Source organism: Poeciliopsis prolifica, unplaced genomic scaffold, assembly GCF_027474105.1.
Source record: "Poeciliopsis prolifica strain line A6 unplaced genomic scaffold, Auburn_PproV2 SCAFFOLD031, whole genome shotgun sequence".
Classification (NCBI taxonomy): Eukaryota; Metazoa; Chordata; class Actinopteri; order Cyprinodontiformes; family Poeciliidae; genus Poeciliopsis; species Poeciliopsis prolifica.
Window position 1 is genome coordinate 31,437 of NW_026562406.1, and position 19,459 is coordinate 50,895.

The 19,459-nt window shown below is 39.9% G+C and overlaps 1 protein-coding gene across 1 annotated transcript in view; it reads left to right on the plus strand.

Annotated features, from left to right (window-relative positions):
* The window catches only part of zmat4a (zinc finger, matrin-type 4a), a 29,898-nt gene extending 16,440 nt beyond the window's left edge, over positions 1 to 13,458 (plus strand). Inside the window, exons 4-7 of the mRNA XM_055050937.1 lie at positions 491 to 587; positions 10,668 to 10,812; positions 11,499 to 11,590; positions 13,081 to 13,458. Coding sequence (XP_054906912.1) covers positions 491 to 587; positions 10,668 to 10,695 — 125 coding nt within the window. The 3' untranslated portion in view covers positions 10,696 to 10,812; positions 11,499 to 11,590; positions 13,081 to 13,458. The remainder of the gene's footprint in view (positions 1 to 490; positions 588 to 10,667; positions 10,813 to 11,498; positions 11,591 to 13,080) is intronic.
* Positions 13,459 to 19,459: the final 6,001 nt, after the last annotated feature.

A 19,459-nucleotide genomic window follows, 5' to 3' on the forward strand; every position in this document is an offset into this window, starting at 1 on the left:
CACACCTCCACAAACGAGTCGACTTTCTGGGCAAAAAAACAGAGTTCAGTTAAAGTGGTTTAAAGGGGGCAACCTAAAAGTCTATAGCCAAATATTTTGTGCTAAGAAAAAAACCAGATGCTCTCAGATGAAAATGTGAAATGCAATTTCCGGAAGTCTTCCATCCCCTGTAGGTGCACGTCTAATAGATTTTTTCCACTCCATCACCAGCTGCCCGCAATCATAAAAAAGACACTGCAAGTCCACCTGTGAGATGAAAATCCATTTGCATCAATCAATCATCCGTTTAAATTTTTTATTTATTTTTTTGCCTTGCAGAATTGCTTTTCTGGTTTGGATGGCTTGTCCATGTACCGACTGTGCAATAGAGTGAAAATCACATTCCCGCATCATGATTTAAGACGTGTCAGTCCGGCGTAATGAAGGCTGAGAAGCAGCCGGCGTGTGTTTCCTGAATTGATTCATTCCATGTGTTTGTGTTTGGTTGCAGGCCTGAAGCGGAGCTACACCTGCGAAGTTTGCGGCGTCACGCTCAACTCGGTGGCGCAGTACCACTCACACCTGCAGGGCTCCAAGCACCAAAACAAGTGAGTGCCGCCGCCGCGCCGTGAAGAGCTAAAAGCCTCCGTGCTCCGTCCACACCAACATGTGTTGTTATTGCTCTCATCTGCTTCCCGGGCATTTCAATCGTACCGCACTGCGGCGCTTGCATAAATGGTGAGAATATTGTTGTGAACTGCACAGTCCCGACAGGAATTTCAGACAGATTCATTTTGCTTTAATTGAGCTCATTTTCTTTCTCATGCTGGAACCAACTGGTGGCCGTGGCTCCCACAGGAGACCAGCTCCAGCTGAGAGGCAACAAGTTTTTACACATCGGTCACAGCAAAGCGAGCACTTCACTGGATCTCAGGTTTTGGTAGACTGCTGTCAAGACATGAACTAAAAAACTAAAAAAATAAAAACCTGGCAAAGATCTGCATCCCTGCTTATCCGTCCAGTAAATTATACTGTGTTAAGCAATCACTTAGTTTTCTTGTACACAGACTGCAGGAAACACTGATATAATCTACAAAAAAAGACAAAAGAAAACTTAGTTTTATAACAGCAAGTATCAAATGCTGCAAACTTGCTTCACAAAACAAAAGTGCTCCAGACCACTAGGGGGCGTCTATTCTGAAAAAAAAAAAAACAGCCCACGGAGGGTCTGGACCCACTGCTATTGAGAAATGATAGCTTCCTGCGGGCGTGGGCTCTGTCAAAGTTTTAAATTTCACCCAGTTGTTAATGTGCCGGTTTGATGGTATAAAGCTTACCAGAAGTTACCCTCTGAAACCAAACATCCTCCACTGCCAAGAGAGAAGTGCAGAGTCAAATGAGTCGGCTGTTGATGTTAGTTCAATATGTGGAAGAGTAACCAACACTGAATGGCTCTGGTCAGTTCCTGTGCTGCCATTGCTAAACCTACAGGCAGTCTACAACTCACAACAACAAACATTGCAACTTCTTCTGTTCTCCGATTGGCCCGGCAGAAATTCTGCTGGAGAGAATCTACGTGAATGGGAGAAATTTTAGATTGAACCGTGAAGGGTGATGAGAATTGAGTGGAATTATTGAACGAAGAGAATGGCCAGGCTAGGGGAGTCTGAAGTAGGTAACATTATCAATGTAAATATTCTGTTTAAAATTATTGAGAAAAAAAAGAAGAAATATTACGCACCATTTCTTTATTGTTTGTCGTGTTCATCCAGTTAAATCATGATAACTGTGTGAATCTGGCCCCATGACCTGGCGATCATCAAATTGCTGTTGTTTTGCTATTTTGTTCAGCATTTTTCATTCTGCTTCTATTATTTCCTGTGGTTGCAGCATTTCTCCGTTGCATTTGTTGTTTTTCTGTGTGTGTGTGTGTGTGTGTGCGTGTGTGTGTGTGCGTGCGTGCGTGCGTGTGCGTGCGTGCGTGGTGCGTGCGGGCGGGGGCGTGGTGGTGCGGGCGTGGTGCGTGTGTGTGCGGGTGTGTGTGTGGTGGGCGGGCGGGCGGGCGTGCGTGTGCGTGTGTGTGTGTTTTGGAGTTTGCCTCAATCTTGATTTTTTGCAGCAGGTTTTTGTCACTTGCTATCGACCACCATAGAATTCAGAAGCCACTTGGTGTTAAGCAGCTTCAGTAGGAGGACTCTGCAGGGAGACGTTGAGTCAGTCCAGGGCAGCAGGTGGGAAAGTCCAGGATTTAATTCTCCCGGCTGGCTGTTTTCTGGATGCTACCCTCCAATGAAATGCTGGCATCAGGAGATGTGACAATCATTTAACAGACTCCATGGTTTAGCCACGGGTGTCTGCTGCACTTTGTCAGAGTCACTGGATCTCTATCCAGGGTCACTGTGGTTAACTTCCATGCCCTCACACACCACATTGTTAGAGTTCAGAGTTTTGGATAAATACCTCTGCTCTGCATCATGCTGACATGTGAATCCTGACTGGTTGGATTTCATAAACATTTTCCACAATTTAATTGCTCATCTGCTGAGACCGTTAATATTTACATTAAAATGTACGCTTTCTCTTAGCAACTAAAATCAAATCAAAAATAGCTGTGGGAAATATTTGGAATATTTTTTCATGGTGAAGAGCTAATGGGTGAATTTGTGACATTTACCTGTAAAGGTGCAGCAGTATGTAAAATCGACTTTTTGAGCGTGACATTATGTTATAATGTTATTCCTTCATGGAGCATTGCCTTGACTCTTTCAGGCATGTTTGAGAAATCCTTTGGTCTCCCATGGAAACCATGTAGAAGCCATGTTGTGATGATTTCCTGAAGGCAGAGTTTTAGAAAGAGCAGGAGTTTTTAAAGAGACAGAGGCCCAATTTCAAGACATTAATTTAAAAAGTCAAATTTCTTTGTCATTTTTTATCTATATAGCACTTTATAACAACTGAACATATCACATTTACTTGATTGTGCGCTATATGCCTGGAAAACACATGCATGAACTGTGAATGTTTCCTTTTGATGAAATTGAAATGAGGCCAAAATAACTGTCAACGAATTATAATTGGGTTACACCAGACAAAACATAAGTAATTATTTAGATGCAATATAACAGTTCAATGTGAATATGTTTGTTTAAAACCAAGGTTTGCCTTAAAGAATTTGGTTTGGGGCCAAATTAGCTCTAAGAAAATTAGATTAGCTCAAGACTTAATTAAGAATAAGAGTTGGCTGACAGTCTTGTTGTTTATCTGGAGACAACTATTTCCAAATTACCTCATCGGGGGTTTATTATCAGAAGAGGAGCACTTACTTTAGCAGTGACCACTTCATTAATTGCAGTCTACAGAAGAAATAATTGAAAATGGCCAATAAGACTTGATTAAAATGATCAACCAAACCAAGCTCCATTGTTAGCAGAACAAATGTAGGCGAAAATGTAGTACAAACTGCAGGCTTGCAAATATCTGCTCCTACTTTGACGCTTGTGCGTTTATTTAGCCAAAATCATGTTCATTTTAATATTTAGGCAAAATTTCAAAATAATCTTGAACAAGACTCAATGATTTTTAAAAAAGAAACCAAATGTTCATGATCCAGATAGAGTTGCTTTGAAATGTTGAGTCCTGTGAGCTGGCTGACTGAAACAGGCGCAGGCTGGAAATGTTCAGATGTAAACAGGAACAACACGAGGTGGGCAGAAAGCGCGTAGCTCTGTGGTATCTCTGCTTGGGTAAGCGCTGCTCTTGGCAAGGGGAAGCAGTGAGAATCCTGCTGCAGCTGTCAGGCCGCGGGACGGGACAGATTTAACCTGCCTGCGTCTATTTCACATTGATACCATATTCTTCTGGCGGAGCGGAGGACAGCGTGAGTCAGAACACAGCAACCTGCATGGAGGCATGTCATCTACTGAGTCACACCATCTTATTGAATTAAAAAGGCAATGGAACTGGTATTTTTAGCTATGCGGTGGTAAAACAAATGGCAGGGTTGGTTAGTTAGCCCAACACTCTGGCCCAGAATAAAAATCAAATTTTTACTGGTTTTGTGCAAAAGCTCCTTATAAGACATTTTTACTGACAAAGGGAGGAAATCCAAATGCCTCTCTACTATAGCGCCTCTACCTGGTTCAGATCCACCACAGCGTTTGTAGTAGCACTATCCACGTCAGTATTGTGTGATTTTGCATTATAGCAAACTCCAAACTGATATTTTGGGTTTTCTCTCTACAAAAGTTTGATGGCGTTTTGGCCCATTCCTTCGGACTGAGGTGAGTTAGGTTTGCCGGTAATGTCTTTCTGCTGCCCATTCCTATCCACACAGTTTATGGTAAATGGACTGAACTTATATAGAGCTTTTCCAGTCATATGTGTTGTGTATGATACACTAGGTCAAATAAAATAATGTTCAAGCAGATAACTGGAAGTGGCACATGTCAACGTTTATTTTCGACCGGGGACCTCTTCTTCTTCTCCGGTTCAGCTCACCTCACTTGTGCACAACAAGAGCGCCACCAAAGGGGCTTGACCTCCTGCCCCTTTTATCCTTAATGCCTCTAGTTGAAGGTTTTTTGGAGATTTTTTTGCAAGAAAATTTTTTTTTTTTAAATTTATTTTTAAATTTGTATGTCAGAAGGCCTGTTTTTGCCCCTCAGCAATAATATGTAGCGAACTATAATAATTTGTCAAAATGAACTATTCTGGCTCCTCTCAGTCTAATAATAAGTCAGTTTCTCTGCCTCCATGTTGTTCAGACTCTGGGTCCATGGTGAGGAGGGGGGGGGGGGTCTGTGCCCTCTATCAAATATTCATACCAATGTATGAATATTTTGTTCATTTTTAAACCTGTTCAAATTTTAAACCTGATAGAATAAAAATAAAAAATACAACTTAAATTCATGGTTTTAATATACTCTTGTCAATCTAAACTTAATATTTAACTCTAGCCTCCTGAAATATACACTTCCAACATCCGTCATGATTAATAATTTGCTTCAAATGATTAAGTGACTCAGTTGCAAAGGGTTAATTGAGTCATGAAGAACTGATCTGACCGTATCCATGGCAAGGATCAGAATCAAGACATTCAACCAGAACTACAGTGAGCTCTTTGTAGCTATGACCTCGTCTATGACAAAGATCTACATAGTATGTCATAGAACAAAGAACGTCTGAGGTTATAAATGCTTCCATCTCTAAACATCAGGTAATTTACAAGCAGCTCTTTGACCCTTCGCCTGTGTTTTGCAAGGAATTTTAGTATGGAAGGGTTTATTCCCCTGACTTTTGGCGCTGGATATTTGATTAACCACAGGAGTGAGGAAAGTTTTCAACAAACTACTTCCTGGTATCAATTTCGAAAAAAGTAGCTCTCAGGACAACTGATGTTTTTGATATTCATCTTTTCAACCCTTCTCCGACTGAGAAGCAAACATCCCTGGCCGGGGAAATTTGCTGTGAGTTTTCTTTAAGAGACCGATTTCTCCAATCTATTTAAAGAAGAAACTTCCCCAGCTGGGGAAGTTTACGGTAAAAAGGAGACAGTTGAGTGTGAAAACTCAACTTCTATTCTGACAGATCTCTCTTGATGGGTCCAGTGATCTCTGTCCAGTGATGGGTCCAGAGATCACATGGGTCTAGTGATCTCTGGACCCATCAAGAGAGATCTGTCCTAGGGGACGATTTCACCTATCTTCGCGAACCTTCCAAGATCCAAAGACTAATCTTACTCAGCTGTAACGTTTGCTCTGAATCTTTCAAATGCGTCTTTCTTTTCCCCAAGTTTGAAGGATGGGTCGGCGTATCCTTCACGACCAACCATATCCCAAAATTCATTGCGGGTCCTGACCAGGCGTTCAGGCAGAGCGTCAGTGGCGATGAAAAGTGACAAATTATTGCGCTGGTTTACACTTTAAATGACACGTGATTTGGTGCAAGAATGTAAGTGTGTAAGTCTCAAATATCTGCTCGGTTCATCAATGCATCACCTAATTACAATGTTGCTCTGACATTTTCGGACATGTCTGCTCCCACTGTGTGCCCTTTTTTAACTTTGAGCCCCTGGCCCCCCCAAAGGTCACTGGCAAAAAGGCATGTTATAAATGAAATAATCTGACAGTACTTTTATATCAATATTTAAAAATGATTGACTTAAGACAAGCTTTGTCTTACTTCAGTACAAAAAAACAGATCAGAAATCTTAGATCCAGACACCTCAATAAAAAAAAGAAATCAGTGACAAAGATTAACCAAAAACTCCTGAATAATAATCCATCCTGCCAAAGCCCTTATAAGGTGGAGAGGGGCCTGGTGTCCAACTGTAGTAGTGATGGAGTGAGAGGTGGGACACACCCTGGACAGGTCCCACGTCCATCGCAGGTCAGCTCAGAATAAACAGGCACTCACACACACGCACGCACGTGCATGCACGTATACACACGTACACACACACACACGTACACACACACACACACACACAGAGAGAGAGAGACAGGTTAGAGATTTGTGGATTTGTATTTGCAGGGGGGGGCAGTCCTCTGCATGAGCAGGCAGGTCTGTCAGAATAAGTAACAAATTATTTAATTGTATAATTGATCAAGACAAGCTCAATAATTTCCATTTCCATGAGTTATTATTTTTCTCATGTCTCTTTCTGTTCCTACCGAAGCCTGGATGACAAAAATCTTCAGTCTGGTTCTTTGGTGACCTTTCTATTGAATGATAATTTTGTTTACAGAGACTTCAAAATTCATTTTATTAGTTGTTTCTGTTGTTTTGTTTGTTTCAGATATTTAAAATGTCTTTCACTTCCAGTGTTAAATAGTTATTAGAAATGAAAGTTTATCTTTGAGAATGTGTTCTTGCGTTACAAAGCAGCTGCTACGATATTACTTGAAAATTGTCTCAAAATAACAATATTATCATTTATCACAATAAGTTCTGGGCCAAATTATCGTCCAGTACAATTGTTATTGTGACAGGCTTGTGGGGAGGGATCTGACCCTGTCCACAGGTGATAGATGATATCCAGTTGGAAGGGAGTGAGAACAAAGTGAATATTCGATTGCCCTCCAGGGAAGAATAGAGAGAATGAAATGAATGAGAGCTGCTCTCTCATCGAGCAGCAGGCCTCAGGGAGACGTTCAGCAGAAGAATGAGAGGCGAAAAAAAAGATACAAAGGAGGTGAACTTACAGGGTCTTGCCCCACTTGGATGTTGACGGTGGGTTGCTCCATGGTCAGCTGTGTTTCTGAGTACAGGGGAATTAATTAGAGGGTTGAGGGAAGTGAGGCAGAATAATAAAAATTATGACAATCTGTCTGCATACTACCTCCAGTGTTCTCTGTCCTCCCCAAGCTGATTATCAGCATTATCACAAACACACACACACACACACCCATGAGCAGTTAACGGCTGTACAGTTTAGAGAGATAAACATAGTCAGAGGTGGTGTAGAAAATAAAATTCAATCTGGTAATTATGGATGGAATTAGGTGGGGCTTATGAATAGAACCAACTTTTTGAAAAAACAAAACTATAAAAATGCAAAGGTTCGTCCTATGAAGCTCAGATTTTCAGGATATATTCCTTAAGTCACATGTGGGAAATTCAAGGCTCGGGGTCCAAATCTGTCCCGACGCAGCTTTTGAAAGAACCTCCAAAAATAAAAATATTTGCTTAAAGGAGCCGGATCATATATGAAATAAACCTCTCTGAGATTAATATCATGTTTTAATGTTATTGCCTCATCAAAAAACAAACTTGAAGTGTTGCCTTTATTCTTTCATGGATGTTTGAGAAATCCTGCAGTCTCCCATGGCAACATTCAGCTGTGCAAAACACCTGGGTGGATCTAGCTCCGCCTTCAAGGACTAAGCTCCTCCTTAGAGCTGCAGTTTCCAAGCTGCTGAACCTCCATCTCACAGAGCGGTCCTCCAATTTGACTCCCCACCTCAGCTCCTTCAGACTAGCCAGCAGCAGTTAGCAAACACCTGGTGTAACTGCCCATCTTCAGTGCTCGTAATAAGAGATAGTGACAGTGAAACGCCGCTAAAAAATTTTTTTTAAAGGGTTAATAGAGGAACCATGCTGTGATGACTTTCTGAAGCCGGAGATTCAGAAAGGGCAATGGTTTTTAAAGAGACAAGAGATCCAATTCCAAGACGTTACATTATGAAGACAAATTTCTTTGAAGTCATATTTGACTGTTATATCAACTGAAAGTAACATAGTCACTTGATTGTGCTATAAAATTTTTCTATTTGCCTGGAAAACACCTGTGTGTTTTCCAGGCAAATTTTTTACTTTAAATAATGATTTTTCATCGCATGAAAAATCATTATTTAAAGTAAAAAATTCTCTATAGTGCCTGAAGGTTTCCTCGGTTGTTCGTGAAAAAAACTGGGTGGGACTGCTTGTTTTCTTCTGTTCTCCTTGTTTTGTTTCTGTTCTCCTCTGCTCAGTGAATCTTTTCTCCACTCCCACGCTGTACAGCGAAATTGTTTGGGACAGGTGACTTTTCCAACACCGACAATCAGCTCGCGCGCAGCTGGAGCGGGCGAGGCCATTTATCAAGAAGAGGGAATTAACTTCAAAGGGATTTGAAGACGTCCGTGTAGAATGAAGGCTCCGGGATGAATTATGCATGAAAACGCCTCACCAGAATAATATGCTGACACAATTTGTCACACACCACAAGAATGCATAAGTGGCAGAGTAAAGGGGGAGCAGGCCGGGGGGACTGAGGCAGTCAAGTTGCGTCGTTGCTCTGAGCCAGTGGCAGTTGATCGACTGCTTAATCTACACCATGAGAATAAGTTTAGAGACATTTTCTCATTTTCGTACAACAAATTGGAGCTTTTATTTGATGCATTAGTTTATAAAATTAGCTTTTTTTAATCTGTGTAATCCTGAAATGCTTCAACTCTGGATGTGAGGTGTGTGTCGGCCCCATGCGCCTTTAGAAGCCTGCCCTGCTGTCGGCGTGGGGAGGATGCACATTTTGGAGCTGACAGTTTAATGGAGCAGAAAACAAACAGCAGCAAAGATTTTTAGACTCCCAAAGTAAAAAAAAAAAAAGCTTTTCCAGTGTAACATGAATTTTTTAACCCATAAAACCTGGAAGAACCTCTCCATACATATGAAGTTGCTCATGTCAATTCAGGCTTTAATGTGTTGCATTATTATTTAATGTTATTGAGTGTTTTGATTAATGCTTATGAGTAATATCCACTTTTTTTCACTTCTGAGTATGACACCGATTTCTGAGGCTTGATGTCGGCCGACCCGAACAGAAGACCAGCTGCTTTGACTTAAAGTCTTTCTGTTTCTTACACATAACTGTTCTGATTGACACATTTATGTCATAACTCTGCACCAGTGCAGCACACTGAAATGCACCCACAGCTCCAAAAATGTGGTCGATCATGTAAAAACAACTGGATTTTCTTCCCTCAGTGCAATTAGGAGATCATTTTACATTATTTTGGTCAAACGTGTCAAAATAAACTGCGACAAACCTTTCAGATGGTTCACAGAGTGAAATTAGGAATTCTAAATATTATGTAAAATATATAATAAACCACCAGGCTCAATAGATCTGCACTTTTCGATTCAGCACATTGTCACTGATATCTGTTCAAGGTTTTTATTTTTTCAGTATCAGGTATTATATCATATTGGTGTATCTCCAGTTATCATCTTATGTCTTGAATCTGTGTTGATACAAAGCAGAAATAAAGATTTTTTTTGTTGGTTATTTTAATTTTTTGTTTGTTTGTTTTACTAATACTTATTGTTTTGATTCATTTAGGGTCACATAGATATTTTGGGTAGCAGTGGGAAAGACTGGCAAGATTCAGTCTAATAATCAGACAATCAATTTTTTTCTGCCAGGGAAGAAAAGAAACAACATAAATTGCATGTTTACAGCAAACCTAATGTCATCAGATTTGAGGGGCTCAGATTCAAACACACACAGAGCTTCACTGTGAAATACAGCAGCTGCAGAGACAATCCAGGTGGACAGAGAACAACATGTCTCCCAGAATGCATTGCATCTGTCTCTCATGAAGATATTGCAACGATCAGTTAAATTGAACCAGGAAGATAAGAGACATAACAGCAGTTTTAAAGTCCCTCCACTGGCTCCCTGTAGCTCAAAGAATAGATTTTAAAATACTGTTGTTAGTTTCAAATCACTGAACGGTTCAGCACCACAATACATCAAAGCTCTGCTGTTGTTGTATCAACCTTCCAGACTCTCAGGTTCTGGTTCTGGTTCTGCTCTGCATCCCCAGAACCAGAACCAAGAGAGGAGAAGCAGCTTTCAGCATCTATGCACCAAAAATTTGGAACAAACTTCCAGAAAACTGTAAAACAGCAGAAACCCTGACTTCCTTTAAATCGCAACTAAAAACACACCTGTTTAGAACTTTATTTTGAAATGTAATATGTAACAATGTATTGTTTATTCCATGATGCATGACTTTGTGTTTATGATTTAAAGCACTTTGAAATGCCTTGTTGCTGAAATGTGATATACAAATCAAATTTGATTGTTTGATTGAAGCGTTTCTGTTCATATCTTTTACAAAGTGCAAACGTATCAAACCGTGTCTGTGCGCCACGTAGCTGTGATGATAACGAGGCATTTGTCTCTGTCTGTTTTTCTCCGACAGTCTGAAGAATCAGATATGTGTCCAGTGAGCGTGGGACGCTGATGAAAACACCAACTCCTGGATTGATGTCAGACAAGCTGTGGTCAGCTTGCCCTGCTTTCTCTGCCTCTGTCCTGCTCATTCAGTCGCCTTATCATCATTTCAGGTTTTTTTTTATTTGTCTTTTCTCTCTCTTTCTTCTCGCTCTGAGTATTTCTGCTGCCCAGACCAAGAGGAGCTACAAAGAAGTTTTTATTATTATTATTATTATTATTATTTGGAACAACTTTCGCATGACCATCTCCTTTATCAAAACAAAAGGAAGAGCTTCAGCTTCCGTCCGCATCACCAGGCTGAGCTCCGGCGCCCCGATGGAAACTGTTCGTTTGTTTACTTTTCTTTCAGTCTTTCAGAAAGCATCTTATGGATTTTATGCTCAACAGCTTTTCCAGAATGCATGGACAAAGCTCTACTTTTTTTTAGTAGAATACCGAATACTTTATGCTGAACTTTGAACTGAAGAAATGAGGGTTTGTTTGCTTCTACTTGAAAGAAATTGAACGTTTTTAATTATACATTCGATATAAAAATATGGCTTCACCACTGCTGTCTTTTTTTCTTTTTTTTTCCCACACAGAAAAACTTTTATTGGATACAGTGCTTTCTTGTCGTAGCCCTAAACCCTTTTGCAGCTTGAGATAGGTTGATAGCAATAATAACACTGCTCCAACTCTTACTATTTTGTAACGTGTGTCTGTCTGTTTACTATGCTGAGCGGAAATAGCGTTTCTTTGCGAGGCGTTTAGTATCATTATAAATCCCAGCATCTGTTCTTTTGTTTTGCTGCTTTAGTTTGTCGGTGGCTCAATCTGCTAAACGAAGAATCCACAAAATGTTGGAGCTTTGAGGGACGATTCCAGATTTACAACAACTTTTACACAAAGGTGAACAAAGTGAGAATATTAACCACTCGATCAGAATCCCAACACCCTGAAAGAGAAACGAACGTCTCCACTTTGCTGGTTGCAAGCAGAGCTTTGAAATGCAAAAAGGAGAAAAATGATCAATAAACCAAAACAAATGGAGTAAGAAATAGATTGAAATATGAATTTAAATGTGGAGGATTATAAAATATTTACAGTTTTTCAGCTTTATATCGTGTTTTAATGTCATTCCAGGAGTGTTGCATAACTCGTTTCTGCATGTTTGAGAAATCTTCGAATCTCCCGTGGCAACCATGTGGGGACGCCTCAACACCTCATTTGATGCGCTCAGTATTTACCCAAAGCTCTGCCCTTATGCCACCCTACTTCCCTTGGAAGCTTGGAGGAGGAGCTTCATCTCAAATGCGGAGCTCGGTCCATCCAGGCGTTTTGCACAGCTGAATGGAGATTAAAGGATTTCTCAAACATGCACAAAATAATAAAGGCAACCACTCCAGGTATGTTTTTGTAAGAAAATAACATTAACATGAAGTAAAGCTTACAAAAGTTCCTATTACGTAACTCTGCCCCTTTAAAGCCTCTGGTGACAATGAGATTTTTGTCACAGTAAAGATACACCAATCCGATTTTTGACGCCCTGCATTAAATCTGTCCGAGAAATACAGGAAGTGCCTCATTTGAGCGTTTCCTGTATTAAAATCACAGAACAACTATCTGTCCGATGAAATATTACATTATGAGTCTCTGGTGTTTTGAAACCTTGGCGGCAGCAACAGACTCTGCTTTTGGCTTTTCGGTTTAATTTTCCCTTCGGCTCACACCCAAAGCCTGGTAATGATTAATATCAGATCGGTGCATCTCAACCGAGATAAATGATGAACTTGGTCGCTTCAATTCCTTTTAAAGTATTTCATATGATGTCTACCACTGGGGGGATTTGTTTTGCTTTTTAAAGCAAAGTAAATAATGGTGGTGAAACGCAGTCAGTGCTGCAGATTTGGACATGTGAATAGTGTTCGTCTCAGGGAGGAGCACCTGTTTGCTTTAGGCTCATAAACGCTGCTGAGAGAGAGAAACAGGAAAAAGTCATTTGTACTGAAACCTCTCACCTTTAAAGCTTTTCACAATGTGTATGTGGAAAGGACTGAACCATAACCGTCATGGCTTTGTAAGATAATATTGTTGTGGATTCCCGTATGGAAAGTTTAGTTATAAAATGCGCACACACAAATATATACATATATATAAAATCCTAAACTTATGTAGCACTTTTCTTTCTCAGATGACATGTTAATAGACATATTAAAGCCAGTATTTGAATAATGAGGGTTTTAAGAGAACTATAACTGATAAATGCACTGATGTCGTGGGTCTGTTTAGGATATTATTGCTATCTGTTTACAGTGAATGTCGTGTTATTCACTGTCAGTTTCAGTGCTGATCAAAACGTAGCTTCGACTGTTGTCATACAAAGTGCTTTTTCCGAACAGACCTCTCTGAGTTTTGACGTCTGGAATCACTTGAACACAGAGCTGGACTGTTTTGTGGAGGTCGGGACTCGGAGCGAACAGCTGAGGAACTGCTGGCTGATGTCACAGCTGCTGCAAGAGATCCCAACAGCGAGGACTTTAGGACTGATTTTAATATGACCATCAAGATTTGCACGTGGAATTTGTTTTTGCGAGGTAGAGGTGGGGGGAAAAAAGGACGTGGATGATCTGCTTTGCTCATCTAGCAATGATAACTGTGTTGATCAGACATGTTGTGTTTTTCACAGGTCACCCAGGAATCATAAGCCCCGCCTCCCTTTGTGTTTGTGTTTTGTTTTTGTCTGAGAAAAGAATAAAAAACACCTGCAACAACATTCATTCTGAGTCATTTGCAGTTATTTATAGTTTTTTGATAAAGAATATGGCAAAAAGTATGGATTTTTATTTATTTTTTTCAGAATATTAAGAAGCGCAATAAGTTATTTTTATAATTTAGTACCACTGCAACAGTTATACTTCATTTACACTGGTAATAATCACACATTACAAAGTTCATATCCAGTTCAAAATCACTATTATAATCACAATAATTTATACACTAATTATGTTTATAGGTGATCAAGAAAGGGGACCTGTTACACAACATTCACTTGCTGCATTCTTGTGCAGGAGGCTCCACTTACGCTTTTCAAAGACATACAGTTGCATAATTGCTCATTTGTTTGTAGCTGTTTTCTCATGCGGGTGTAAACGTTGTGAGTTGGGGGGGAGTGGTGGGGGGGTGGCCAGCAGCAGCTCTTTTGGATTGAAAGAGCCAAGAAGCCATAAAACAGCTCATTCTGATAGGAGCTGAAAATTGACAGAAATGACCAAAATTAAATATCATCATCCAACAATGACTATGCACAAAAAATACATGTTTTGTCAGAAGCATAATAGATCTTTAAAATATCTTAAGTAAGAAATCACTGTCATTATGATCTTAATAATGCTGCTTTTATATATAGAAAGCAAAATACTGACATAAAAATATGTATTTATACTTTTTTTAAGGTCCCTCTCTAACTTTGGCTACATGTTGAGGTCGGCTCCAAACAACAGCGAGGGGAACCCTTTAGAGTAGCACATGCATATTTCAGATGGTTAGACTGATAAAAAAAAACAAAGCATGAATATTTGATCAATTCCAACATGTGCATCACTTTCACCCTTGGACCAGAACAGAGCGCTCCACTGTGTTTCTGATCCATGTTTCACAGTCTGAGGAGGCGGGTTATCAAAGGGTCACCAGCAGAGCCAGTGGAGCCTCCCCACTGATCCCCATTATCTGTAATAGAAAAGATATAAAGTCGCACAAAAAATCCCAAGATTAGAACCTGAGAGGGTTTTCTGTGAAAACCAGCCTTAAAAATGTCCAGTTTTCAGGAACGGCAGCGAAAGCCGCAGGGAGTGATAAACTGCTGCCATGCAATTTCCAGGCATAACTTCCAGTTGTGGAAGCTGGTCTTTGTGATCAAAGCTTTTTGATGGGTGAAGTCTTTCGTTTGAAGAGCTGAATAAATGTAAAGCTGTTCATTGCTCACTCCCCTTTATGTAAATTGTGAAAACAGAGCATGGATCTTTTGGGATGCCTCACCAAGCACCCAGTGGCCGGTTCTGATTATCTCTTTGTCCTGATCTGCAGATTCTTAATGCTGGCCCTAATTCAGCCATCTGTGAATGCAAATTAAGCCCTCGTTGCATCAAACCGTTAATTCATCTTCTTGGCGGAAATGAAATCCGCTCAATGCATACAAAGTGGATGAAAGTTACCAGAGAAACTAATGAACATTTATCAATTTTTAATGCTGCATTAATAAAATACTTTTTTTTTTTTTGCTTCATAATTTCCTGAGGGTGAAGCACAGCCTCATTAAGCTCCCCGAAGGCCATCTGCATGCCCTTCTCTCCTCACTAAAGCAGCGTTTTCCTTACTGTTACATGATTATCATTAAAGAACAGGAGGTTAGTTTGATGCTGCTGATGTTCAGATACGCAGTAAACACTGGATCCCATCGGCTCCTTCTGCGCAAAACCACAGAGCCTTTTTGTTTTGCCACCAGATGACCATCACAGCTTAGTCTTCACCGATTAGAAAATTGCACAATTTGACATTTTGAAAAGAAATTTGCAGAGTGGCAATTTCAGAAAAAGGTTGTTTTTCACTAAAGCACTTTAGTGCTACGAGGAGGTGGTTTTTCAGTCACATCAACATTGGTTTATTTTACCAAACACTTTTATTGCATCTCATAAGTCACATGATCAGCAACCGGATGTTCCCACTGACACAAACCACGAAGAAGACGACAACAGGAAGTAGTTGGAGGATGAAACCATGGCATGTTTTTAATGACTTGAACAAACTTAATCCAGTGTGATTTTGATTTAGTTTTTTTTACTTAAAGGAAACCCCACAATTGCAAATTTGTGTTTTTGAAAATTACTGGGATAATGACAAAGTTTTAAACACATTTGTAGTGGAAACATAGCCAGTGTGAAAGTCTGACAGAAAACAATTTAGCCTTTTTATGGACATAGATTTAAACTTTTGACTTATGTGTTGTTTTCAGAAATGTTCTTACATTTTTTGCCTCTTGCTTATGTTTCTTCTTTAGGCATTTTGAAGTTCTACTTAAGATTTGGCTGTGATCCGCCAGCAGGAGTGTGTACGAAATTATTCTATGAAACAAAAGCACACATTTCTTTTTTCTGGAGAATATGATGGAACAGAGAATTTTGTGCTTCCAAGAAGAAGAAAAATGACTTATGATCAGTTTTGTTCAGTCTCCATGGTAATACGCTGCATCCGGATATTTCCCACTAGACTTTCATCTTTGACATCTGGACAGAAGGAAGTGAGCTGCTAGCTGGATTTAAAGATGTTGCTATGGAGACAAAAACAAACGCATATTTATTGATGTGAAATTTGGCTCTTTTCAGAGTCAGGGCTGTTGGTTCAGCTGGGACTTTTGGCTCCCAAACAGCTCTAAATGTTTTACCATCTGTAGCCTCAAATTTTAGTTTGATTTGGCAAACATGAGCAACAAAGTACATTACAGCCCTTCTGTTGTTGTTGTTGTTGTTGTTGTTGTTGTTGTTGTTGTTGTTGTTGTTGTTGTTGTTGAATCAACCTTCCAGAACCTCTCAGGTCCTCTGGTTCTGGTTTGCTCTGCATCCCCAGAGAAGCAGCATTGAGTTTCTATGCGCCACAAATCTAGAAACGAACTTCCAGAAAACTGAAAAACAGTCGAAACACTGAGTTCCCTCACATCGAGACGAGAAGCCCCAGCTGTTCAGAGCTGCCTTTGATTCAGAATAACTGGAACATTGCAAAAAATATTTGATGTGTATTGATGATTTTAATGATTTAACAAAATACAGTATCGGTTACTCTGGTCTCACAGTCGGTGACTGTATGATGTGTTTATGACGTAAAGCATTTTGAACTGCCTTGTTGCTATAGAAATAAACTTGATTGACTAAAAATTGATGCCAATCAACTATGCTACAATTTTGAGCTGGTTGGTGATGTAATTTTGTTTTTCTTTATCTGTTTGAAGATGTGTTGTCGATGCTGTTGGCAGGAAGCTTGTGTCAGAGCAGATCTGAAGCCTCTGACTTAAGACACTCTGTTGTTCTATAACACTTATGAAGAGGAGGCTCAGTCTTCTGTACTTTTCATCATTTTATGAAGAACATTTTTATTTGCACTTTTCTTTCCACAACGTGTTTCGAGCTCAGCAGCAGGAACATTGAACCAAACAGGAAGTGTGGATTGCATCTAAGAAAAAGTGAAGCAAAGTTACTCTCTAGGCGTTCGAAAACGTCTTCATTTATCCTCAAGATAAAGACGGATCCACTCTGAGAAACGGCGGACCAGGACAGGGTGGAGGGCTCGGTGTCGTTCCCATTACGTGTTCTCTACAGCTGAGTTCACATGGTGGATGTAATCGCTCTTGAAAGCCGGAGTCACATTATCTGCAATCGCCACGCACAACAAGAGTCTGTCTGCACATTTTGTCATCTGTCACATCATCTATCAGCCCTTTTGAAAGCTCTTTGTGGCTGAATGGAAGCTTCACTCTGACACTGTAGCTGTGCTGTCAGACTGAGCTGAGCAGAGAACGTCTCCACTCTGGGATGATGAAGGGACAAAAAGAAAAGTAAAAACGACGGTAACCCTTTATGTGACGGGCGGTGCATAGGACTGACAGAACACCTGTCATGAACATCAATGAGTCTTTATGAATGTCTATGACTGTTGTCACAAAGTGTCATTGGGTAAATAATGACACTTTTAATGCAAAGTTGCTTTGAAAGTTGCATTAAATGCCATTAAAAGTGCCAACTTTCATTGTTTTTGTAAATAATGACACTTTAATGCAAAGTCAGCACTTTTGATGGACTTTCATGGCAACCTTTGGAGCAATTTAGCATTAAAAGTGTGATTATTGCTCACCCTGTCAAATAAATTGCTATAAAAAAAAACGTCTGTCATCATTCAGATCATTTCTGAACATGGTTCACTGCAGCTATGCTAATGGTGCGGCGTTTTTTTTGCTTCTTTTGATAAAGATTTGCCTCTTACTGTAACTTTGTCCTCAGACATGCTGGATGCTGTTATTAGCCAAAACACATTTTCATTGCTTTATTTCCCCATAACTTTTGCAAAATCAGATTTTTTTTCTTTTACATCCGAACTGATAAAAATATTCTACCAGACTGCAGTATCTGGATATTTCCAGCATCTTCTGGACATTTTACCGGAGAATAATAATAATAACAAAGCGAAAACATTTTTAGCATTATAACAGGCCCACAAGCTCCGCTGGGAGCAGAACAGCCACGACTTGTTCAGCTTGGAGACCTGAACAAGCTGCCGTCTCTGACTGCTTCAACGCTTTGTTTTTTTAAAGCAAAAATTGACTTTTACCTAATTTGATATGTTGCTTTTCATTACAACTGAATAGAATGATGGTCATTAGAAAGATTTGCAAAATAAAAAAAGGTACACACACATACAGGTTCCTATTAGGCCTGTTGGTATTAGCATGCGACCACATCCTCATGCGTTTACCTGAGAGTGTTGGACAAAGTTAAACACCAGAACAAACATTCAGTCCGACTCTTGCAGCCTAACGTTACCATCAGGTCGGCACAGCGAGCCAGTTTGCCTCTTATATTGCCATTGCACAGTCAGAAACAAGAACACCACTGACCGGTCAGACACTGCTTAAGTTGCTTTGGAGAGAACGGCAGAAGGACTCGCTCATTGCAACTTTCTGATGATTATGAAGTTGAGCTTCAGCAGCGCCTCAGGGAGCTGGACAGACTCAGTAGACATGTAAACGTGAAGCTCTCTATACAAAGGTTGTCAGACAGAACTTCTGCTGTCTGAACTGGGCCCTTTAAGGATATTCCCTACCTTTGAACTTCATGAATGCTTGATATAATCACCTTCGGATGGGGTGGAAGAAAAGCGCCAGACGTTGCATTCAAGTTGAAATGTCAAATTTGATTGTGCTTAATGCATGATGCATGAGGCCAAGGGTAGAGCACAAGGACAGCGCTGAGCGAGACGGTGCTGACTCACACCAGTGATTGACAGAGGGACTAAGATGAACCCTTCAACGAAAAATGCCTATAACCTTAACATAATGCATAAATGCATGATGAAGCATGGATGATGACTTTCCCTCTCCTGCTGGATCGACTGTAGCTGGTTCAGACTTTGCACCCATTCGTTTAATCATTATTAAACATGTCCTGATATTACTGTAATGATATTCATGTGAAAAGTTCTAATCTGTGGATTATCAGTTTTATTGCTGAATAAAATTTGTATTTTATTAATACCTAATAGACTTTTCAACGAGCTTTTCCAAAGTCCCGATGAGAATCTTTTTTTTTTCTTTACGCTTTAATGGAGAAACGTTGTTGTGATGACAGTGTCAGAAAGAGCTTCTTAAAGAGACAGAGGCCCAATTTCAAATTACAAAGTCAAATGTCTTTTAAGCCACGTCACAGCATTTTATGACAATCGACGGAAACATTTTACGTTGTGCTGTAAAATGGCTTTATCTGCCTGAAAAATGCATTACATTGCTACTTTAAAATTGATTTAAATAGTCTAAGATCTACAGAAAAGTCTCTCTGGATGTTTGTTATGAGGAAAAGATTCCCAATTTCTTTGCATTTGCATCTTTCAAAGCAAGTCTCTGAAACATTTGATTGATGATGACAAATAATATCACATAAATAATATCATATGCGGCATGTAAAATTGTGATTTTTCTAAATAATCAAATAGTCATTCACAACAGCAGTTAGTATTTGTGCA